The sequence below is a fragment of the Triticum aestivum genome, chromosome 2B (assembly GCF_018294505.1).
Source record: "Triticum aestivum cultivar Chinese Spring chromosome 2B, IWGSC CS RefSeq v2.1, whole genome shotgun sequence".
NCBI classification, from domain to species: domain Eukaryota; kingdom Viridiplantae; phylum Streptophyta; class Magnoliopsida; order Poales; family Poaceae; genus Triticum; species Triticum aestivum.
The window spans coordinates 222,041,826-222,067,276 of record NC_057798.1 but is presented as its reverse complement, the minus strand read 5'-3'; the positions used below and the strand labels follow the sequence as shown (position 1 = coordinate 222,067,276).

Genomic DNA, 25,451 nt, shown 5'->3' with positions numbered 1-25,451 from the left:
TGAAGACTATGACATGAGAAGACATTGAGTGAAGACTATGGAGCACGAAGATTGTGTTGTCTCGCTGTTTCCTTTCTCTTCTTTGTTGAGTCATAGGAACCACCATACCGTTAAGTGGGGTCCAAGTGAACTAGGTCAGAATGACTGAAGTGATGCTCAACCCAAATCCTATGTCTTCGAGTGAAGACAATGAGAGCAAATCTTATCCAGAGCTGGATGAGTCAGCTTTGCTTGTAGCCCAAGTAAAGTTGCCGTGTGTGTTTGAGATCTGACCATTGGAACACGTGTCAGTTCCTTAGTGACCCAGGGTCATTTCGGACATATCAGGTCGGGTTGCCCAGTGGCTATCATAGCCCACCCCCTACACCATAAATTGGTGGCTGCTCAGAGTTAGTGCACGGCTTTTGTCGTTTGAGAGCAACCCACCTCGAAGCCTTTGAGAGAGAGAAATCCTTGCGAGGACCAAGCCCAAACACCCAGAGCCAAAGAGTGTTAGGCATCACTGAAGTCTTTCTGTCTGTGTGACCTAAAGACTTGTTACACTTGAGGACTGTGAATCTTCCAGCCGGTTAGGCGTCGCGTTCTGAGCATCCAAGAGTCATTGTGGATTGCCGGTGAACAAAGTCTGTGAAGGTTCAGAAGTCTACCTTGAAGACTTACCAGAGTGATTGGGCGAGGACTGGGTGTCCTTAGCTCAAGGGGAATAAGGTGAAGACACGGTCTTCTGAGTTGAATCTCACCCTCCCTAACCAGACGTACAGTTGTCACAGCAACTGGAACTGGTCCAACAAATCCTATGTCTTCAACAAGTGACTGGTTCTATCCCTTCCCATCCTTTACTTAGAGTTTGTCTTCGTGAAGTCATTGCCTATCTATCGTACCTGTTTGACTTCATTGCTTGACTACTATCATTGATTGGCTTCATACTATCTTCCATCCTGATCCTTACTACTTAGTTGCCATTAGTCATGTTCTTTCATATCATTGGATACTTGACTATGGTTTGCTTATTGTAGTTTATCTTCCGCTGCATATCAATTAGGTCATTTCGACTGTTTGTCTTCGAAACTTTCAAGTTTTGAAGACTTCATAAAATTCGCCTATTCACCCCCCCTCTAGTCGATACTAGCACTTTCAAGTAGTATCATCATAAGCATCATGCATAGTAGAAGTAGCATCATCAATTACTTTCGACATATCAGAATGAATAGCAAGTGGTGGTGTCGCAAGCTTACTCAAAATAGAAGGTGAATCAAGTGCAGAGCTAGATGGCAGTTCCTTACCTCCCCTCGTAGTAGAGGGAAAAATCTTAGTTTTGTTATCTTTAAGATTTCTCATAGTGATCAACAGATATAAATCCCAAGTGACTCACAGGATAAAGCTATGCTCTTTGGCAACGGGGCCAGAAAAAGATCTTGATAACCCACAAGTATAGGGGATCGCAATAGTTTTCGAGGGTAGAGTATTCAACCCAAATTTATTGATTCAACAGAAGGGGAGCCAAAGAATATTTCCAAGTATTAGCAGCTGAGTTGTCAATTCAACCTCACATGAAAGACTTAATATCTGCAGCAAAGTATTTAGTAGCAAAGTAGTATGGAAGTAACGGTAATGGTGGCAAAAGTAACAGTAGCAGTTTTGTAGTGATTGTAACAGTAGCAATGGAAAATTAACTTAGCAAAGATCAATATGTGAAAAGCTCGTAGGCAATGGATCAATGATGGATAATTATGTCAGATGACATTCATCGTGCGACAGTTATAACCTAGGGTGATACGGAACTAGCTCCAATTCATCAATATAATGTAGGCATGTATTCTGAATATAGTCATACATGCTTATGGAAAAGAACTTGCATGACATCTTTTGTCCTACCCTCCCGTGGCAACGGGGTCCTAATGGAAACCAAGGGATATTAAGGCCTCCTTTTAATAAATAATCGGACCAAAGCATTAGCACATCGTGAATACATGAACTCCTCAAACTACGGTAATCACCGGAAAGAATCCCAATTATTGTCACCTTGGGGTATGCGGATCATAACTCATAATAGATGTCTATAACTTGCAAGATAGGATGAAGAACACAAATATATTTATGAAAACATAATAGGTTCAGATCTGAAATCATGGCACTCGGGCCCTAATGACAAGTATTCAACATAGCAACCTCAATCTCAGAACATAGTGGATACCAGGGATCAAATCCTGATAAAACTAACTCGGTTACATGATAAATCTCATCCAACCCATCACCGTCCAGCAAGCATAGGATGGAATTACTCACGCACGGCGGTGAGCATCATGAAATTTGTGATGGAGGAAGGTTGAAGATGATGATGGCGACGAATCCCCCTCTCCGGAGCCCCGAACGGACTCCAGATCTGCCCTCCCAATGAAGAACAGGAACTGACGGCGGCTCCGCATCGTAAAACATAATGAATCCTTCTCTTTGATTTTTTTCTCCCCGAATAGGGTTATATGGAGTTGGAGTTCAGGTCGGAGGGGCTCCAGGGGGCCCACAAGCCTATAGGGCGCACCCTAGGTGGTGGGCGCGCCCCCAGGGCTTGTGGCCTCTAGGTGACCCCCTCTGGTTGATTCTTTCGCCAATATTTTTTATATATTCCAAAAATATTCTCCATAAATTTCCAGGTCAATCCGAGAACTTTTATTTTTGCACAAAAATAACACCATGGCAATTCTATTGAAAACAACACCAGTCCGGGTTAGTTCCATTCAAATCATGCAAATTCGAGTCCAAAACAAGGGCAAACAAGTTTGGAAAAGTAGATACGATGGAGACGTATCAAGGAGTAAGCAACTTACCTTGTTTCTGGTCAAGCATAGATTGCATTTGTGCTCACAGCACTCCCCTCTTGACGTCCAAGGGGAGCGATGTGACGAAGAAGAAGAAGAAGGTGAGCACTGAGACGAAGGAGCCCCCTATGCTTTGGGCACTGTCAGCCTCCGGCCACGGCTACGACGGGCGCGAGAGTGCGTTGCGCCAGCCCGACGCGGTCTCCGGGCGCTCAGATGGCATCGTGCCCGAGCACACAGGTGTACCGCCTGCCCCTGGAGCTTCACCAGCGCCGCTCGGGGAACCTACCACCGAGGGCGCGTGTTCCATGATGCGACACTCCTTGTCGCGGCTGCGGCGACCCCGACGCTGGTGGAGGGGGCGACCCCAGAGGACGCGGTGATGCAACCTCAGGAGGAGCCAACCCCCATGGGCCTGCAGGATGCGAAGTCGTCCGCACTCATGGTGCCCAAAGGGAGCCTGGAGCCTCCGGCACCCCAAGCTAGCCACGGCGCTACTTTCTTGGCCACAGCACCAATCGGCACGCAGGTGCCGCCCCCTCGCCAGGCCTTACACTCGCAAACTGCGGCCCCCTGATCCGGCCCGAAGCCTTGGATGAAGCTTACACTGCGCTTAGCTGGATCAGAGCCGATCTTCAAAACCCCGACATGTGCCTTGAGAGGGAGCGCCTTGGTCTCGTCTCGGGGTTGCTCTAAGCTGACACAGCCACCAGGACGGCCTGGGGTCGGGTGGAGGCTGCCACCGTAGGGAGCAGGAAGGAGGCTGCTGAAGCCAAGGAGGCTCGCGACACGACGCTAGCCAACGTAGCATCTGCCGAGAAGCATCGCGATGAGGCGGATGCCAATTTGAAGGCCCTTCATGAGGAGAAGGCCGCGCGCGCGTGGCAGTTCCACCAGCGGGAGGAAGACCTCAAGGCCTGCGAGGCGAAGCTCACCGATCGCGACTCCGAGCTGACTCATGTGACCTTTGATCAGGCCGCGGAACACGAGCGCCTGGCCAAGCTGAAGGAGGAGGTGTTCGAAGCCCAAACGTCCCATGCCCAGCACGTCTCCGAGGCGACAGCCCAGCTCGACGCCCAGGAGAAGACCCTCGTCGCCGTCGAGAATAAGGCGGCCGCGAAGCGCGACGCCTTCCCCTCCCTCAATCTCAGGTCTCATCACGCGTTACATTCCATCTGCAGGGATGATTCGAGGAGCCGCTAGCGACCCCAAAGGGCAGCTACACAGGGCTTTCCTCCGATCTTGCTGAAGCTCTCGAGGGTGCTGCTGTTGGGGAACGTAGTAATTTCAAAAATTTCCTACGCACATGCAAGATCATGGTGATGCATAGCAACGAGAGGGGAGAGTGTGTCCACATACCCTCGTAGATCGAAAGCGGAAGCGTTAGCACAACGCGGTTGATGTAGTCGTACGTCTTCATGATCCGACCGATCAAGTACCGAACGCACGGCACCTCCGAGTTCAGCACACGTTCAACTCGATGACGTCCCTCGAACTCCGATCCAGCTGAGCTTTGAGGGAGAGTTCCGTCAGCACGACGGTGTGATGACAATGATGATGTTCTACCGACGCAGGGCTTCGCCTAAGCACCGCTACGGTATTATCGAGGTGGAATATGGTGGAGGGGGGCACCGCACACGGCTAAGAGATCAATGATCAATTGTTGTGTCTAGAGGTGCCCCACTGCCCCCGTATATAAAGGAGGGAGGGAGAGGCCGGCCCTAGAGGGGGCGCGCCAAGTGTGGGGAGTCCTACTAGGACTCCCAAGTCCCAGTAGGATTCCCCTTTCCTTTCCGGAATAGGAGAGAAGGAAAGAGGGGGAGAGGGAGAAGGAAAAGGGGACTGCACCCCTTGTCCAATTCGGACCAGAGGGGGGCGCACGCCTCCTTCCTTTTGGCCTCTCTCCTCTATTCCCGTATGGCCCAATAAGGCCCATATACTCCCTGCGAATTCCCGTAACTCTCCGGTACTCCGAAAAATACCTGAATCACTCGGAACCTTTCCGAAGTTTGAATATAGTCGTCCAATATATCGATCTTTACGTCTCGGCCATTTTAAGACTCCTCGTCATCTCCCCAATCTCATCCGGGACTCTGAACTACCTTAGGTACATCAAAATACACAAACTCATAATATAACCGTTATCGAAATTTAAGCGTGTGGACCCTACGGGTTCGAGAACTATGTAGACATGACCGAGACACGTCTCCGGTCAATAACCAATAGCGGAACCTGGATGCTCATATTGGCTCCCACATATTCTACGAAGATCTTTATCGGTCAAACCGCATAACAACATAGGTTGTTCCCTTTGTCATATGTATGTTACTTGCCCGAGATTCGATTGTCAGTATCTCAATACCTAGTTCAATCTCGTTACCGGCAAGTCTCTTTACTCGTTCCGTAATACATCATCCTGCAACTAACTCATTAGTTACAATGCTTGCAAGGCTTATAGTGATGTGCATTACCGAGTGGGCCCAGAGATACCTCTTCGACAATCGGAGTGACAAATCCTAATCTCAAAATATGCCAACCCAACAAGTACCTTCGGAGACACCTGTAGGGCACCTTTATAATCACCCAGTTACGTTGTGACGTTTGGTAGCACACAAAGTGTTCCTCCAATAAACGGGAGTTGCATAATCTCATAGTCATAGGAACATGTATAAGTCATGAAGAAAGCAATAGCAACATACTAAATGATCAAGTGCTAAGCTAACGGAATGGGTCAAGTCAATCACATAATTCTCCTAATGATGTGACTCCGTTGATCAAATGAGAACTCATGTCTATGGCTAGGAAACTCAACCATCTTTGATCAATGAGCTAGTCAAGTAGAGGCATACTACCGACACTCTGTTTGTCTATGTATTCACACATGTATCAAGTTTCCGGCTAATACAATTCTAGCATGAATAATAAACATTTATCATGAAATAAGGAAATAAATAATAACTTTATAATTGCCTCTAGGGGATATTTCCTTCAGTCTCCCACTTGCACTAGAGTCAATAATCTAGTTCACATCATCATGTGATTTAACACCAATAGTTCACATCTGTATGTGATTAACACCCATAGTTCACATCGTCATGTAACCAACACCCAAAGGGTTTACTAGAGTCAACAATCTAGTTCACATTGCTATGTGATTAACACCCAAAGAGTACTAAGGTGTGATCATGTTTTGCTTGTGAGAGAAGTTTAGTCAACGGGCCTGTCACATTCAGAGCCGTATGTATTTTGCAAATATTCTATGTCTACAATGCTCTGCACGGAGCTACTCTAGCTAATTGCTCCCACTTTCAATATGTATCCAGATTGAGACTTAAGAGTCATCTGGATCAGTGTCAAAACTTGCATCGACGTAACCCTTTATGATGAACCTCTTGTCACCTCCATAATCGAGAAACATATCCTTATTCCACTAAGGATAATTCTGACCAATGTCCAATGATCTACTCCTAGATCACTATTGTACTCCCTTGCCAAACCAAGGCAGGGTATACAATAGGTCTGGTCCATAGCATGGCATACTTTTATAGAACCTATGACTGAGGCATAGGGAATAACTTTCATTCTCTTTCTATTTTCTGTCGTGGTCGGGATTTGAGTCTTACTCAATTTCACACCTTTGCAATACAGGCAAGAACTCTTTCTTTGACTGTTCCACTTTGAACTACTTTAAAATCTTGTCAAGGTGTGTACTAATTGAAAATCTTATCAAGCATCTTGATCTATCTCAAGAGATATTGATGCTCAATATGTAAGTAGCTTTACTGAGATATTTCTTTGAAAAACTCCTTTCAAATACTCCTTTTATGCTTTCCAGAAAATTCTACATTAGTTCTGATCAACAATATGTCATTCACATAAATTTATCAGAACTGTTGTAGTGCTCCCACTCACTTTCTTGTAAATACAGGCTTCACCGCAAGTCTGTATAAAACTATATGCTTTGATCAACTCATCAAAGCGTATATTCCAACTCCGAGATGCTTGCACCAGTCCATAGATGGATCGCTGGAGCTTGCACATTTTGTTAGCACCTTTAGGATCGACAAAACCTTCTGGTTGCATCATATACAACTCTTCTTTAAGAAATCCATTAAGGAATGTAGTTTTGACATCCATTTGCCAAATTTCATAAAATGCGGCAATTGCTAACATGATTTGGACATACTTAAGCATTGCTACGAGTGAGAAAATCTCATCGTAGTCAACACTTTGAACTTTGTCAAAACCTTTTTTCGACAAGTCTAGCTTTGTAGATAGTAACACTACTATCAGTATCCGTCTTCCTCTTGAAGATCCATTTATTATCTATGGCTTGCCGATCATCGGGGAAGTCCACCAAAGTCCACACTTTGTTCTCATACATGGATCCCATCTCAGATTTCATGGCCTCAAACCATTTTGCGGAATCTGGGCTCATCATTGCTTCCTCATAGTTCGTAGGTTCGTCATGGTCAAGTAACATGACCTCCAGAACAGGATTACCGTACCACTCTGGTGCGGATCTTACTCTGGTTGACCTACAAGGTTCGGTAGTAACTTGATCTGAAGTTAAATGATCATCATCATTAACTTCCTCACTAATTGGTGTAGGAATCACTGGAACTGATTTCTGTGATGAACTACTTTCCAATAAGGGAGCAGGTATAGTTACCTCAACAAGTTCTACTTTCCTCCCACTCACTTCTTTCGAGAGAAACTCCTTCTCTATAAAGGATCCATCTTAGCAACAAATATCTTGCATTCGGATCTGTGATAGAAGGTGTACCCAACAGTTTCCTTTGGGTATTCTATGAAGACGCACTTCTCCGATTTGGGTTCGAGCTTATCAGGTTGAAACTTTTTCACATAAGCATCGCAGCCCCAAACATTAAAAAATGACAACTTTGGTTTCTTGCCAAACCAAAGTTCATAAGGCGTCGTCTCAACAGATTTTGATGGTGCCCTATTTAAAGTGAATGCAGTTGTCTCTAATGCATAACCCCAAAATGATAATGGTAAATTGGTAAGAGACATCATAGATCGCACCATATCTAATAAAGTGTGGTTACGATGTTCGGACACACCATTACGCTGTGGCGTTCCAGGTGGCATGAGTTTGTGAAACTATTCCACATTGTTTTAATTGAAGACCAAACTCGTAACTCCAATATTCGTCTCCGCGATCAGATCGCAGAAAGTTTATTTTCTTGTTACGATGATTTTCCACTTCACTCTGAAATTCTTTGAACTTTTCAAATATTTCAGACTTGTGTTTCATCAAGTAGATATACTCATATCTGCTCAAATCATCTGTGAAGGTCAGAAAATAACGATACCCGCCACAAGCATCAACACTCATTGGACCGCATACATTGGTATGTATTATTTCCAACAGGTCAGTAGCTTGTTCCATTGTTCCAAAGAACGGAGTTTTAGTCATCTTGCCCAAAAGGCACGGTTTGCAAGCATCAAATGATTCATAACCAAGTGATTCCAAAAGTCCATCTTTATGGAGTTTCTTCATGCGCTTTACATCGATATGATCCAAACGGCAGTGCCACAAATAAGATGCACTATCATTATCAACTTTGCATCATTTGGCATCAATATTATGAATATGTGTATCACTACGATCGAGATCCAACAAACTATTTTCATTGGGTGTATGACCATCGAAGGTTTTATTCATGTAAACAGAACAACAATTATTCTCTGATTTTAAATGAATAACCGTATTGCAATAAACATAATCAAATCATATTCATGCTCAACGCAAACGCCAAATAACATTTATTTAGGTTTAACACTAATCCCGAAAGTATAGGGAGTGTGCGATGATGATCATATCAATCTTGGAACTACTTCCAACATACATCGTCACTTTACCCTCAACTAGTCTCTGTTTATTCTGTAACTCCTATTTCGAGTTACTAATTTTTAGCAACCGAACAAGTCTCAAATACCTAGGGGCAACTATAAATACTAGTAAGGTACCCATGAATAACCTGTATATCAAATATACCCTTGTTCACTTTGCCATCCTTCTTATCCACCAAATATTCAGGGCATTTCCGCTTCCAGTGACCATTTCCTTTGCAGTAGAAGCACTCAGTCTCAGGCTTTGGTTCAGCTTTGGGCTTCTTCACGGGAGTGACAACTTGCTTTCCATTCTACTTGAAGTTTCCCTTTCTTTCCCTTTGCCCTTTTCTTGAAACTAGTGGTCTTGTCAATCATCAACACTTGATGCTCTTTCTTGATTTCTACCTTCGGCGATTTCAACATCATGAAGAGATCTGGAATTGTTTTCGTCATCCCTTGCATACTATAGTTCATCACGAAGTTCTAGTAACTTGGTGATGGTGACTAGAGAACTTTGTCATTCACTATCTTATCTGGAAGATTAACTCCCACTTGATTCAAGCGATTGTAGTACCCAGACAATCTGAGCACATGCTCACTAGTTGAGCAATTCTCCTCCATCTTTTAGCTATAGAACTTGTTGGAGACTTCATATCTCTCAACTCGAGTATTTGCTTGAAATATTAACTTCAACTCCTGGAACATCTCATATGGTCCATGACGTTCAAAACGTCTTTGAAGTCCTGATTCTAAGCCGTTAAGCATGGTGCACTAAACTATCAAGTAGTCATCATATTGAGCTAGCCAAATGTTCATAGCGTCTGCATCTGCTCCTGCAATAGGTCTGTCACCTAGCGGTGCATCAAGGACATAATTCTTCTGTGCAGCAATGAGGATAAACCTCAGATCACGGATTTAGTCCGCATCATTGCTACTATCATCTTTCAACTTAGTTTTCTCTAGGAACACATATAAAACATAGGGAAGCAACAACGCGAGCTCTTGATCTACAACATTATTTGCAAAATACTATCAGGACTAAGTTCATGATAAATTAAAGTTCAATTAATCATATTACTTAAGAACTCCCACTTAGATACACATCCCTCTAATCATCTAAGTGATCACGTGATCCAAATCAACTAAACCATGTCCAATCATCACGTTAGATGGAGTAGTTTTCAATGGTGAACATCACTATGTTGATCATATCTACTATATGATTCACGCTCGACCTTTCGGTCTTAGTGTTCCGAGGCCATATCTGTATATGCTAGGCTCATCAAGTTTAACCTGAGTATTCCGCATGTGCAACTGTTTTGCACCCGTTGTATTTGAATGTAGATCCTATCACACCCGATCATCACGTGGTGTCTTAGCACGAAGAACTTTCGCAACGGTGCATACTCAGGGAGAACACTTATACCTTGAAATTTAGTGAGAGATCATCTTATAATGCTACCGTCAATCAAAGCAAAATAAGATGCATAAAGGATAAACATCACATGCAATCAATATAAGTGATATGATATGGCCATCATCATCTTGTGCTTGTGATCTCCATCTCCGAAGCACCGTCATAATCACCATTGTCACCGGCGCGACACCTTGATCTCCATCATAGCATCGTTGTCGTTTCGCCACCTATTGCTTTTACGACTATTGCTACCGCTTAGTGATAAAGTAAAGCAATTACAGGGCGATTGCATTGCATACAATAAAGCGACAATCATATGGCTCCTGCTAGTTGCCGATAACTCGGTTACAAAACATGATCATCTCATACAATATAGCATCACGTCTTGACCATATCACATCACAACATGCCCTGCAAAAACAAGTTAGACGTCCTCTACTTTGTTGTTGCAAGTTTTACGTGGCTGCTATGGGCTAAGCAAGAATCGTTCTTACCTACGCATCAAAAACCACAATGATAGTTCGTCCAGTTAGTGTTGTTTTAACCTTCTCAAGGACCAGGCGTAGCCACACTCGGTTCAACTAAAGTTGGAGAAACTGACACCCGCCAGGCACCTATGTATAAAGCACGTCGGTAGAACCAGTCAAACATACGCGTAATGTCGGTCCGGGCCGCTTCATCCAATAATACCGCCGGACCAAAGTATGACATGCTGGTAAGCAGTATGACTTGTATCGCCCAAAACTCACTTGTGTTCTACTCGTGCATATAACATCTACGTATAAAACCAGGCTCTGATACCACTGTTGGGGAACGTAGTAATTTTAAAATTTTCCTACGCACATGCAAGATCATGGTGATGCATAGCAACGAGAGGGGAGAGTGTGTCCACGTACCCTCGTAGATCGAAAGCGGAAGCGTTAGCACAGCACGGTTGATGTAGTCGTACGTCTTTATGATCCGACTGATCAAGTACCGAACGCACGGCACCTCCGAGTTCAGCACACGTTCAACTCGATGACGTCCCTTGAACTCTGATCCATCCGATCTTTGAGGGAGAGTTTTGTCAGCACGACGGCGTGGTGACGATGATGATGTTCTACCGACGCAGGGCTTCGCCTAAGCACCGCTACGGTATTATCGAGGTGGAATATGGTGGAGGGGGCACCGCACACTACTTAGAGATCAATGATCAATTGTTGTGTCTAGAGGTGCCCCCCTACCCCCGTATATAAAGGAGGGAGGGAGAGGCCGGCCCTAGAGGGGGGCGCGCCAAGTGTGAGGAGTCCTACTAGGACTCCCATGTCCTAGTAGGATTCCCCTTTCCTTTCCAGAGTAGGAGAGAAGGAAAGAGGGGGAGAGGGAGAAGGAAAAGGGGGCTGCACCCCTTGCCCAATTCGGACCAGAGGGGGGCGCATGCCTCCTTCCTTTTGGCCTCTCTCCTCGATTCCCGTATGGCCCAATAAGGCCCATATACTCCCCGGCGAATTCCCGTAACTCTCCGGTACTCCGAAAAATACCCGAATCACTCGGAACCTTTCCGAAGTCCGAATATAGTCGTCCAATATATCGATCTTTATGTCTCGGCCATTTTGAGACTCCTCGTCATGTCCCCGATCTCATCCGGGACTCCGAACTACCTTCGGTACATCAAAACACATAAACTCATAATATAACCGTCATCGAACTTTAAGCGTGCGGACCCTACGTGTTCGAGAACTATGTAGACATGACCGAGACACGTCTCCAGTCAATAACCAATAGCGGAACCTGGATGCTCATATTGGCCAAACCGCATAACAACATAGGTCTTTATCGGTCAAACCGCATAACAACATAGGTTGTTCCATTTGTCATCGTTATGTTACTTGCCCGAGATTCGATCATCGGTATCTCAATACCTAGTTCAATCTTGTTACCGGCAAGTCTCTTTACTCGTTCCGTAATACATCATCCTGCAACTAACTCATTAGTTACAATGCTTGCAAGGCTTATAGTGATGTGCATTACTGAGCGGGCCCAGAGATACCTCTCCGACAATCGGAGTGACAAATCCTAATCTCGAAATACGCCAACCCAACAAGTACCTTCGGAGATAGCTGTAGAGCACCTTTATAATCACCCAGTTACGTTGTGACGTTTGGCAGCACACAAAGTGTTCCTCCGGTAAACGCGAGTTGCATAATCTCATAGTCATAGGAACATGTATAAGTCATGAAGAAAGCAATAGCAACATACTAAACGATCAAGTGCTAAGCTAACGGAATGGGTCAAGTCAATCACATCATTCTCCTAATGATGTGACCCCATTGATCAAATGACAACTCATGTCTATGGCTAGGAAACTCAACCATCTTTGATCAACGAGCTAGTCAAGTAGAGGCATACTAGTGACACTCTGTTTGTCTATGTATTCACACAAGTATCAAGTTTTTGATTAATACAATTCTAGCATGAATAATAAACATTTATCATGAAATAAGGAAATAAATAATAACTTTATTATTGCCTCTAGGGCATATTTCCTTCAGCTGCCGCCGAGGTGACCTCCATCCTAGAGGAGGAGTGCCGCTCACTCTTCTCCGCGGTTGCGACGCGCGTCTTCATCCACCTCTACCTCCAGAATCCGGGCTTCAACTTCGACGCGGTGATCCACCTGGTTGCTCTCGAGTCCCGCGCGACCACTGCAGCTGCCATGAAGGGCCACGTGGATGTGCTGCTGAAGAAGTTCACCTACATTCCTGACACAGAGCCTCAGGCAGTGGAGGCCAGCAGTGGCGACAGCGGCGGCAACGACGTTGACGACAGACTCCCTGTAACTGGGACGGTGGTAGTGACGGCCATGGCGATGATGACCCTTCCTCCTAGATTTTACCCTGCGACATTTACCATTCCTCGTGGAGGCGTCAGACTTGTTTGAATTTGCAAAACATCTGGTGCTTGTAATAATTGTTTGAACTCCCTGATTTCCTTTCCGTGCTTGGTTTCCTTCTTGTTGGCTTTTGTGCTTTGCATCGGCAGGGCCCAGCCCCGCGCATACCTCGACCGCCATTGGGGCGTCCGGATCGCCAGGGCGACACCAAGGGCGAGGGGCTATGTGACTAGTGAGGCCCCTGAGTCATGATGCTCAGGGATCCCCCTTGACATGCAAGCAGCCCTCATGAAGAAAACATGGGCGACGACGAGGTTAAGTCGGAGCCCTCCTTTGTGCTCTGCGTCGGCAGGGCCTAGCCCCGTGCATACCTCGACGGCCGTTGGGCCGTTCGTATCGCCAGGACGACACCAAGGGGCGAGGGGCTACGTGACTAGTGAGGCCCCTGAGTCGCGATGCTCTCGGCCCCCCTTGGCGTGCGAGCATCCCTCCATACCTTTCCCCGCCAGCTTTTTCCTGGGAGGTACGCGAGAAGACCAGGTACCAAGGACCTGGTGAGGTGGCGCGCGCCAGGCCTGGCCTGAGCGTAGCCCCCGTGTCGAGCCCCCTCGCACGTTGCATCCCAGGGGAATGCTGCGTGAAGGACTGTGCGAAGAGCCAAAAGGCTATCCTGAGGTTGGTGTAGCCGCCGAGGCGCCCTCAGTTGTTTATCCACCAGCGCAGAGCATGGGGCTTCCACTTGGGCGTGGGCATAGCCGCTGAGCAACCGTGTCGTCCGCCAGCGCGGAGCATGGGGCTTCCACTTGAGCGTGGGTAGGGAGCTCTGTGTTAGAGTCTCCGGGCGTGTACAACCCTGTTTCATTCGTATGCGTGACTAAGTCAGCACGGGACTCGCGAGGCCCTATCTCAAGGTGGGTTGCGCCTGAATTTTCTGGAGAGGGGCGTGCTTAGTAAACTTGTGTGATGGGGGCGACCTGTGCCGAAGGCCAAACACCAGGGACCCCAGGAGGTGACGCGAACGGGGCCGGCCCGCCAGACGGAGCTCAGTCGCTTGGGTTTGTCGACGCTGCAGGGACGGGCTTGAGCATAGACGCCGTGCCCAGTCTTCTCATGCAACAATCCCGAGGAAAGACACCCGACGCACGGCTCCTGCGACGGCGAAGCGCCGAGTTGCAGTTCAACGAACCGAGCCACGCGCCCTGACTTGCCCACTCCCGATTAGCTCATGCGAGAACAAAGCATGAAGGACCCCGGGAGGTGACGTGCATGAGATTGGCCCGCGAGATAGAGCTCGGTCGCTTGGATTTATCAATGATGCAGGGACGGACCCGAGCACAGACGCCGTGCCAATCCTTAATCATGAGGCGGCCGAGGGCAGGGTTGTAAGGGCGCAACGACATTCGTGGTGACGAGTAGTTTGAAATACTTAGGGAATTCATAAAAGGCAGAGCCAGTTATGATACATGCGCAAAACGATACAGCTGCAGGGTAGGGCCCTAACACCTTGAGGATAATGCAGCCCGAGGGGCGCCCTCAACTGAACAAACCAAAAAGTCACCTGGCAATGGTGCTGGTGAAGCGTCGAGGAAGTCGATGAAGCTTGATCCTCGTGATCCTGAGGGCTTCGGAGGCTCGAGAGGCCCAAGAAGCCAAGGGGGGCTCGCAAGGCTCTGAGGCCTCCTGAGCCATCACCGCCTGCCACTGGGTCTCGTGAGACGCATGCATGGCCTGCACAAGGCGTTGGTACGTAGCTCCCACGTTCACGAGGTCAAACGGCATGCGGATGTAGTTGTAGGGGTAGCCCCCACTCCGGCCGATGCGTGACGACCAGAAGAGGTCCTGCGAAGCGGCCCTATTGAGACCCAGGATGTTAAAGCAGACGCGCAACCCGTTGCCCAGGTCGAGGTGGCAGCTACGCTGGGTGGTGCGGGGCGAGCGTGGGAGGACGACGCCGCGGCGGGAGTGAGGGACGACGGAGCGGTGCGGCTATCTCACCGCACGGAGGGTGGCAGTGACGAATCTTGCTGCTCATGAGCAGCAGGGTCAGTGGCCGCGTTATCCACGAGAGAAGGAGAGCGGCGCGGGATGTTGTGGCCCACGGCCGCCGTCTAAGCAACGCGAGCAGCCCGGCGCTCGGCGCGGACTCGGCAGGCGTCGGCCATGGGAACGACAGAGCGGAGGTGAAGTGGAACTGGAAGGAGGATTTCGACACGCTCCTACCTGGCGCGCCAAATGTCGGATTCCGGGCTCCACAGACCCTAGAAGGTTCGAACTCTGGGGTGTGTGCGAAGATGTACCTAAGCTCTAGCCTCTCGCTCATCACCTCATAGCTAAGCCTCGTAGAGTCCGTGTGAACGGGGAAGAAGATGAACACGGTGGCTTACCCAGGTTCGGGCCACCTTGTGGTGTAAAACCTTATTCCTTCTTTGTGGTGGGTTGGCCTCACGAGGAGGTAGATGATGTACTAGTAGAGTGGATGAGCGACCTCGTGAGGGCTCGAGTTGTGAGGATGGAAAGGGTCCAATCCAATCTCTCCCTCTATGGTGATGGCTAGACCATATTATAGTGGCCTCAGTCCTCTTCCCTTATAACTGGGGAGAAGGGAACCCACAACTGCCAATTTTGAAAGGGGACAAATAGTACATCTTAGCCTGACGAATGGTGGTCTTCGCCTGCAAAGCTTCTGGTCGTGACACAGAGGTGCTCCGTGATGACATCCGTCCTGCCGAGCTCGTGGTCTTGGTCTTGTGCACCAGAATGGAAAGCTTTGGGGCCTTCCTTGGGAACCTGCGCTTGCCCTTGCTTCTTTAGCACCGAAGAGGAAATGTCCCTCTGCGCCCGCTGGCGCCCGCCTAGCCTTGGTCGTCATGGCTCACGTCATCATGGCTCACGTCATCATGGCCTCACAAGGCGGGAGGCTTGCATAGAGATCTCCGCTCCTCGGTAGGCAGCCTGGGGAGGCCGCTCCTCTGGAGGTCCTGGCATCGTTCCCCTCGCGAGGTCGGGGGCCCTCGCGAGGGTCTTGTCTTGGAGTTGTCGTAGCTGGGCCGTACCGGGCTGTCGATGAGCCCACGCACTGGGCCGCAGGCAGGCAGATTTGGGTACTCCCGATCCCAGAACGTCGACAGCGGTACTACCGCTAGTAGCCTCAACCAGTCTTACAATAGAAAACAGTGGAAACTCCAAAGATGCGGCGAAGGGTATGTGGGTGCGTATGGGATTGTGCACGTGTTGACCTTTCCGAAGCGGACCCCCTCTTAATAGTACGGTTTTCCTACGACTCAAATCCATCGAAAAAGAAATGCCGGAAAGAAACCGTCTTCTCTCTATAACACCGAGGGGAATAAATTGTCTTGTGGCATATGATGGAATATTTGAAATGCTCAGAGCACACGATTTGTCTGCAAATAGCATTGTCATCAATAACAAAAACCATTAGGGAGAAACATGCCCTAACTGCTACAGAACAACCCGCAAGTAATCGTAGAGACCTCCATCTTCATCAGCAATCCTAGCCACCGTGATTTCGCATCTCCATAGCCGTCACCATCTCCACCACCGTCTGAACCAACTAGTCATACTTTGTAATCGTGTATCACATCCGACAACTATCGCAAGACATATTATCAATCAATAAATCCTCATGATGTGTTCTTCGATAATTTCTTCTTGTGATCTGATCTTCATGTGTGAGTAGTTCGGTAAGGTCATGGGTTAAGGCACAACCCTACAACCCGATGTATATGTTTAAGGGATCGATGGAGCACTTTGAATTAACGTCCCATACGTGTAACATAAAATTGTTTTGTAGTTGCCTCTTGTCTCGTCCGCATTCTTCGTCCAAGCAGGAGACGTTCTACAAAGTCGTTTGTGGCGCAACGTGTGCGTACGTGCATTCATATGAGTGAGTGTATGTGCGTATGTATGAACGCCCACATCTGTACTGTATTAAAAAATAGAAAAATAATAATCTTATAACCAGTTTAAAAAAGCTTATGCGCAGAATTATCTCACCACACATGTCGCGCCCCCAAACGCTGTAAGGCTGTAATTTTTTCTTCTTGAAAAGAACCAGAAAAATCGAAATAACATGTGTTTTTGTCTGCCTTCTCCAACCAGTTTACATGTGCCCGTTGTCCTCGCTAATGTTCTAGGCGCTCCAGCTTGTACCTCAGTATACATGTTCTCTATTCACCGCTTCTGGCATCGAGTTGCTCTTAACATGCGAGATTGATTATGTATACGCCCAAGCAAACAAAACAATTTCCGCATCATACGGGGCCATCATCGTGTGCGCCCAGCCGCGGAAGACGCGGATCAGGTGGAGCTCACGTGTCCGCGGAGAGGGACGACCTTCGCCGTCCTGTGATTGGACAGTGCAACCGCGGCAGCATCTCAGGCTCTCCCCAGCCCGAGACCTGTCTGTCTGGTCTCGGCAGCAGCTTGTTGCTGCCCGCGCGCGCCTCCCCGTCTTTTGCGCTGCCCACATTCCCCAAGGCCACCCTACCCTACCGGTGCCCGCGGTCGCCCTCCTATGCTTGTCCTCTTCTTTCCGCCCGCTTGCTTTTGGTCACTCCAACACGGCCAGCTTAGCTTCCGCTTGAGCCCAAGCAAAAGGGAAAGAAAGAAAGGAAGGATGAAATGGCAGACACACTGCCTACTGCCAGTATTTTACTGCACCTGAGTACTACTACTACTACTACTACTACCTGACTACTGAAGGAAGGGGGCACCTGCACTTCGTTGTTCTTCTTCGCTGCTGCGATTGAGCTGGTGGTATCTTCTTCTACATCTCGTTGAGAGAGGTTTGCTGTTTTCTTTTTTCCCATCCCGTTGGTTGGTCTCCAAGGTTGCGGCTTTTCTGTTCGACTGGCCTTCATTTGCCATTGTTTGTGTGTTTCAGATTCCAGGTCCACGAACAGGGGTTACATCTTGCGGGGCAAATCTTTGTGCTACAGATGCGGTTCTGACGGATCACTACCATTTTTCAGACCTCAAAGCATGAAGATGTTCTGCATCCGACCCAGCAGAACACGCTCCTGCGCGTGACCGGGCGTCAACCAAAACAGGGCGGTTGCGCTCGCTGCACACCTGGTGTTCGGCGAAAAGCCGCAAAGGCGTGGGCTGCAGCTCGCAACCGTCGCCATGAGAGATCTCGCGTCCTGCCTCAGCCAAACCGGCGTTCAAGTCGCCCACCCCTCCTCCTCAAGCGCCCAGAGCATGGTGCAGTGCGCCTACCTGGCCCGCCTGCGCGGCAAATCCTGCAGGGTCACCGTCACCTGGAGCAGGGCGGCCATGGGGCAGGCTCTGGCCGTCGCCGTCCACGATTCCTCGGGCCGTTGCCTCTGCAAGACAGAGATAAAGCCATGGCTCTTCTCCAAGAGGAAAGGCTCCAAGGCCATGGAGGTGGACGGCGGCGCCCTGGACATCCTCTGGGACCTCTCCTCGGCCAAGTTTGCGGGTGGGCCGGAGCCGCTCCAAGGATACTATGTTGCTCTCATCTTTGATCTCGAGGCTGTCCTTGTGCTCGGGGACATGCCCAGGGTGGGGGATCACAAGGCGTCTTCGGATGCTTTACCTTGTGATGCAGCCATGATAGCCAGGAAGGAGCACACGTACGGGAAGAAGGTGTACTGCACAAAGGCTCGGTTTTCGGACATTGGTCAGCATCATCATATCACCATAGAATGTGACACGTCAGGGACGAAGGATCCAAGCCTGGAGATCAGGATTGGGAAGAAGAGAGTGCTGCAGGTAAAGAGGCTTGCATGGAAGTTCAGAGGAAACCAGACGTTCTATGTTGATGGCCTGCCCGTGGAGGTGCTCTGGGATGTGCACGATTGGCTATTTGGTCCGTCGAATGGATGCGCTGTGTTCTTGTTTCAGTCAGGCCGATCCATGGAGAAGTTTTTGTCAAGGCCATCCTCACAGGATGAAAAGGAGCGTCAAGTGCATCGATTTGGTTTTACTTTGATACTTCATGCATGGAAGGTTTAGTAGCAAAAGCGCGATGGCAGATTTCTTCGATTACTCTACATCGGATGAACGAATCCTAACAGTTGAATATAGGATCTAGCAAGCCTAACAAAACCTTGTGCAAGTTTTCATGTTTCTTAGTTGTTTGTTCTAGTTCTAGTGGTGGTTAGCAAGTTGGGTTTTGATCTATCCATATGATTTGGCAATGCCAATGAGTGGTGGAATGCTTGGCTGATTCTAGTGTTCCATTTGTCTTTCCATGCCAGCTTGCGCATTGTGAACAGCCAAGCATTCTTTGCAATTGAGAGTTCTCATTTGTTCTATACTCTTCCATTCTTCAATTCTTCAAGTTTTTCTATGTTAAAAGATAAAAGAATCACCATTCATGTTTATTTTATCATTTGCGTTGTACAATATGCGCATAACACATACACTTCTCATTTGTTCTAGACTCTTCTATACTTTAGTTCTCACCAGTTTTGCTCTTCCAAAAGAATTGGCATTTATTTTTACTTGAACTTGTTTTGTTTTGGTTCAAAGCCAATGCAACATATTTCCCAAATCTAATTTGTTTGCAAAGGGAGCAATCACTTGTTCTTATATATTTCATAGGAGTTTTGTAGTATATACCACACAGTCATCAACTATTATGTAGTTATAATTTGATTTTGAATGGGATGGGTGATGAGAAACCTACATATTAAATTCATTTGCGTGTGACTCAGAATGTATATGTTTGTCTGTTATAATGTGGTACATTACCGTTGAATCTGGATGCACTTCACTGTGCGTGCAAGGCACGTGTAACTTACGGAACCGGCTCCTCTACCGTGCCGCTGGGCACGGCAGAGTGCCGTGCCTTCTCATACGCCCAGCCTGTGCATTGATATGGGCCAGAAGGGCCTCACTCCTGGCCGAAAATCCATCTTAACAGCCCAGCCGTTCATCTGATGCATCACAGTTTCCTCAAAAAAAAAAAAACATGATGCATCACAGGGCTACACAGGCCAACTAATTAACTATTTCCATACAGTCATTTTTTTAATTATTTCCCGGCCCTAAAAACTACTCCCTCCGTCCATAATATAAGAACGTTTTTGATATTATACTAGTGTAAAAAATGTTCTTATATTTTGAGACGGAGGAAGTAGTTAACTATTTCCCAACCCCTAACAAACTATTTTCTCTATAAAATACTAAGAGCAACTCCAACAGGGCGACCCATTTCGACCGTCCATGTTCGTTTGCGTCGCCGCGGACAAAAACGCCGGCCCAACGCGCCGACCCAAATTCAAAATGTGCCTGCTTCGTGTCCGTGCGGATGCATTTCAGGCCCCAAGACACGTCGCGCGTCTTCTCGGTGTCCGCCGCGGTACCACACGTTGGTCGGCCAACCACCGCACTCCGTCATATTTAACGCGTCCACCTACCGCGTGCGGGCCCACGCGTCAGCGACTAGAAGCTACATGGGTCGTCCTTTTTAAATCTAGCGTGTGGGGGGGGGGGGCACATCCACTTCCGCTTCTGCTGCCCATCCATATTTAGTTGCACGCTCCCTCACCGGCGACATAGCAAACCCTACCCATGGGCTTCTTCGGCGGCCCCGGCAAGAACAAGGGAAGCTCACCCCTGCCAGTTCCTACTCCGTCGTCGCCAGCGCCTGCCCGCCCTGCCAGGCAACGGCTGCACATTCTGGTGCACCAGGCGCGATGGCACTGCCAGTACAGGCAGCTGCTGTCGTAACTGGATGTGACCGTACCGCACGACTGTCATCTGGATCCGCATCGGATCTCGGTGCCGCGGTCGCAGCGGGCACATGCGGTGGAGATGCGCAGGCGGCGGGAGCTACTCATGTCGGAGCAGCGTCAGATACCGGAGGAGCAACGGCGCCGCAGCATCCAACACCACGACACCAACCCCCGCCGCCCCCAGTCGTCAAGCAGGAGGAGGAGGCTGCCTACCAGGCGGTGTTTGCGGCAGCCATGCAGACCTCCATTAAGGAGGAGCGACGCAAGGCGGAGGCGGACTACCAGCCGCAGCTGGCGGAGGCCCTCGCCCTCTCTGCCGCAAGTAGCATGAAAAAAACAAAAAAAATCCACCAAAAATATAAACGTGCCAATAAAGCTGATAAAACAATAACAAATAAAAATAGAAACTTTATCACATGTCTGTATATATGTATGTATGTATGTATATATGTATGTACATATATATGTATATATATTAGAAACTTTAACACATGTCTGCTTGAACATGTTGGCTAAAAGAAAAAAAATGAAACGGAACGATACCAATACCAATAAAATCATTTTTTTAGTATGAGTTCATTTCCATTTTAGAATGTTGCTCATATGTATTAATTAATACTCCATCCGTTTCTATATATTAGTCTTTTCAAGATTTTAATATGAACTATATAAGGATATATATAGACATATTTTAGAGTATAGATTCACTTATTTTGTTTCGTATGTAGTTCATATTGAAATGTTTAAAAAAGACTTATATTTAGGAACGGAGGGAGTAGGTAATTAGTCTTTTGAGACAATAACAGTAAATTAGTATTTCATAGGAGAAATAGTTTTTTTAGACAAAGGAAATAGTTTTCTTAAGAGTTGGGAAGTACGTAGTTAATTAGTTTTTTAGCAAAAAAGAAAATAGTTAATTGTTGACCTGTGCTGCCGCGTGATGCATTAGGAGGCCTTTCTGGCCCATATGTGCACGCTCTTGCGTAAGAAGGCACGGCACTCTGCCGTGCCCAGCGGCACGGTAGAGGAGCCGGTTCCGCAACTTACTAGTACTAGTTAAAAGGTGAAAGTTGGGCCTATAATTTTTGTGAAATGTCCTACCGTTTCCACAACTACCAAGTTTACAGGATGATCCCTTCTCAAAGTAATGAATCTGGTTACTGAACATCCTCCCTCTGTCTCAAAAATAAATGTCTTAACTTTAGTATAACTTCGTACAAAAGTTAGCATAAATTTGAGACACTAATTTTAGGACGGAATGAGTACCTTTTTGTTGTTGATGCCCCCTTGGCCCCTGAGCACCACAATACTGGTATATTAGTGCAGATTATTTATTCTAATTGTTTTTATACTCGCTGCCAGTTCCTTTAGCAGAATATCATGCACCGAGAGGTGCAAAGTTGCATCGTACACCTATCTTTTTGTCAAGTGTCCAATCTTTTTGAGCCTGTATTTTTGTCAAGTGTGGTGAGGTGAGGTGAGCGAAGTTGAGCCTGCATTTTTGTCAAGTGTCCTATCCTTTTCTCAACTACCCCTAAAGTTTACAGGATGATCTCCAAATATCCTCAAAGTAATGAGACTGGTGACTGAACCCCCCTGAGCTCCACGTTAAGGATATATTAGTCCAAATTATTTGATCCGGCTGTTTTTAAACTCACTGCCAGTATCTTTAGCAGAATATCACGCACTGAGAGGTGCAAAGCTGTATTGCACACCCACCAGAGCAACCTAGATAATGTTAAACTTCACTTATCCTGACTACAAACACATGCGCATAATACAATAACCGACACCATCATGACTACCACATAGGGATGCAAGCGGGTGTCCCGCAAAGTCCTGCATAAATAGAGGATTAGTTCAAATTGAACTAAATCTGAGAGGGGATTTATAACTAACCAAAATCTATTTTGCCTACGAAGCGGGGCGGATCGGGCACCGCCCTGCACCCCTACTACCACATTTGGCTCAGCATTTTTTCTAGATAAAGACATTTGGCTCATCATACACAAATACTACACAATTGAAACAATTGTAGGTGTTTCTAGCCCCCCATCTTCCCTGTCTACATGTGTTGTAAATTGTGAAACCCTAACATGTGCTACGTTTAAAGCACAGTTAACAGTTGTACGTATCATTTTCTTTCACGCACACAGCACACTGCATACGCCTTTGCACCAACCCATTCTCTAGAAGCGCTCGTCGGTTGGCCTAGCATGTTGTAGAGCGGGGGGAGATCGTCTGCTCAAGCAAAGAATATCCCGAGTGAGGTGTGCGAAGCACGGACGGAAAAACATTGACTTGGCGCTCCACTGATTCCATTCCGTGGGTGGATCCCATGAGATCCGCAAGTCGCTGCGTGGTACGGCGAAAGAAGGAAGGAAAAGCTTCCCCGCACGGGAGAAAGCGAGGAGGCAACCACTGAATGAATGAATAAACAGGCCAGTCCCTCTCCCTCTCTCTCCGCTCGGTTTGACGATTTCTCCTCCTCTCGTGATCGCTCGAGATACTTAAACCGTCGCACTCTCCTTCTTCTTCTTTCCTACTATTCATGTTGGCCCGTGGGGCAATGGCGATGCCCCAACTGACGCCCTGCTCACCTTCGGACGGACACCTGGACGGGCACGCAGCAGGAGTAGGCCATGTAGGCGCCAGCTTGTGGGTCATGGCTGGCCTGTGCCACGCCCTGTTCAGTGCTCACCGACGGGCAAAAATGCCATGATTGCGTGGTGGCTGTTGTGTAACTGGGACGTGCAAATGCCTAGCAGTAGCAGGAGCTGCTCGTCATACAGATACAGGAGCAGGAGAAGGGCGCCACGCCGACGGCCTGGCGAGTAATTTGCCACGTTCGGAACGATGAACCCTGCTGAAATGCCAATGTTCCAAGCGTGGTTTCTGTCTCTCCACAAAGCAGTGGAGCCACGGACGAATGGACTCCTGGCTCGTTTTGCCGACAGCGTAGGCCACGGCGGCCATAAAGCTTAAATAAGACCTGACCTGACAGGGCCGAGGGGACACCCTTCCGTTTCTCCTCGACTAATAATAAGATGAGAAAACAGAAAAATTGGCGCGACCGAACGAGCGCAACGCTTCTGCGCCAATTCGTTTGTTTATTACATTATTCATCCGTAGGGGGAGATATGGATGGATGGCGACGCGGCACCAAGAGCGTTAAAGCCTATGATTAGGATACAAGGGAAGCCCGGCAACGTGATGTTATGAATAGTGGCCGAGCCGGGCAGAGCCAAGCAGGGGCAGGGACTTACTTCACAGAGCCTCAAAGCGACTCCATCTCTTCCCCCTCACGTCTCCTCCTCGTGTCCCTTCTACAAGATAGCTTGGCGTTGCTATTTCATCTCGTCTCCCGGCTGGTCAGTGCACGAGCAGGGCGGCTGGGGGAGAGTGCTCAGCTCAGGGTCTCGTTCATGGGGTGGCTGCGGTCGCTCATGGCGCCCATCAAGAAGCTCTGGATTCGCGTGCATTCCGCGCAGAAGAAGAGTATGTTCGCTCGTCTCTCTCTCTCTCTGTCTCTCCGCGCTTTGCTTTCAGATTGCTCTTGTTTGCAAAATTCAGATGCTGATTGTCGCTTTTGGTTGTGTGGTGGTAACAGAGAGAGGGATCTACATCCTGTACGAGGACGTCAAGTCGTGCCCGTGTGAGGACGTGCAGATCCTCTGGTCCATCCTCGTCGAGTCCCACCCGCCGCCGCCGCTGCGGCTGAAGCAGTGATCGACCGGCCGGCCGGTCCCTGCCGCCGTCCGTCGATCGAGCACGGCGCTCCGACGTACCGATGGCCTCCCGGCGGCAACCGATCCCGACATGCTTCGACTGACTGTCGGTGGCTCGTTCTAGTGTACATAAAGATGATCGAGCGAGCGGCAGTTCCGTGTCGCCATGATAGTAGAAAAGTAGGTGTTCCCTCGGCCTCTCCCTTGTGAGCACGGAAATGGCGTGCATGGCCGGTGAGCTCCCCTCTCGCTAGCATCGCATGTGTCCTTCACCGACACTGCGATTCTGCGAAGCAAGGTTTTTTTTTCTTTTTCTCTTCTTTCTTCTTTTCCTTTTTGGAAAAAAGGGGGAGGCACGTGTAAGGCTCGGTTGGTGGCCCGGGTCAATGGCCGCGCGTGCCTGTATACGAGAGAGAAGGCTGTAAGCACCAGACACCGGCGATGATGGTGTTGAGGGAAAAGAATTGTGAGTGTGGCATTGAAAGATGGCTTGATTGATCCTGTGTTCCCTGTGGCTCGCGTGCAAGGGAGGTAGGCGTGATTTGACCTGACCACCGCGCGCGCACGTAGTACGTGTGTGTGTGTGGGGGGGGGGGGGGGGGGGGGGGGGGGGGGGGGGGGGGGGGGGGGGGGGGATGGGTGAGGCGCGCGCACGGGTGGCGTGGTTAATGCCTGGGCCGGACCGGGGATTGTTTTCGTCGGCCCGTGCGGTTGCAGGTTCATTGGTCGACGTCGGGGTAGTTGGTTGGTTCCGAGGGTCCGTCGGCCGCCGTGTCCGCTGCTTCGAGCTGAGAGTAGGAGGAGCACGGCTCGATCATCCGTGTTTCTCTGCCTCCTGCCTGTCTAGAATCCTGAGGCCTCGTTTGGTTGCATGGGATCCTGGGGGGATCCCTGCCTTTTCCCCGTGCAGGAAAACCACCTGTCGAACTGACCCAGGTAAGCCCACCATGCCATTTAGTCACACACGAGGGGGAGGGATCCCTGCCCGAACCACGTCGTTTCCACGCGGAGAAAAGCCACGACCCCATAGGTCGG

At 48.5% G+C, this 25,451-nt stretch overlaps 2 protein-coding genes across 2 annotated transcripts; both read left to right on the top strand.

The window, feature by feature from the left end:
• The first annotated feature begins 17,410 nt into the window (after positions 1-17,410).
• On the top strand, positions 17,411-19,261 carry LOC123044472 (uncharacterized). Its single transcript, XM_044467210.1, has 2 exons — positions 17,411-17,769; positions 17,868-19,261. The coding sequence occupies exon 2, from the start codon at positions 18,110-18,112 to the stop codon at positions 18,959-18,961; it is 852 nt and encodes a 283-aa protein (XP_044323145.1). The 5' UTR covers positions 17,411-17,769; positions 17,868-18,109; the 3' UTR covers positions 18,962-19,261.
• A 4,596-nt stretch (positions 19,262-23,857) lies between these two features.
• Positions 23,858-24,917, top strand: LOC123041095 (uncharacterized). The gene is made up of 2 exons (XM_044463803.1): positions 23,858-24,186; positions 24,299-24,917. The coding sequence occupies exons 1-2, from the start codon at positions 23,907-23,909 to the stop codon at positions 24,415-24,417; spliced, it is 399 nt and encodes a 132-aa protein (XP_044319738.1). The 5' UTR covers positions 23,858-23,906; the 3' UTR covers positions 24,418-24,917.
• The last annotated feature ends 534 nt before the right edge of the window (positions 24,918-25,451 follow it).

Bases quoted from the DNA above. Each gene is read 5' to 3' on its own strand.
- LOC123041095 (XM_044463803.1), top strand. From the start codon at position 23,907: ATGAATAGTGGCCGAGCCGGGCAGAGCCAAGCAGGGGCAGGGACTTAC. The intron at 24,187-24,298 runs GTATGTTCGCTC...TGGTGGTAACAG, and splicing joins GCATTCCGCGCAGAAGAAGA to AGAGAGGGATCTACATCCTG.
- LOC123044472 (XM_044467210.1), top strand. From the start codon at position 18,110: ATGAGAGATCTCGCGTCCTGCCTCAGCCAAACCGGCGTTCAAGTCGCC.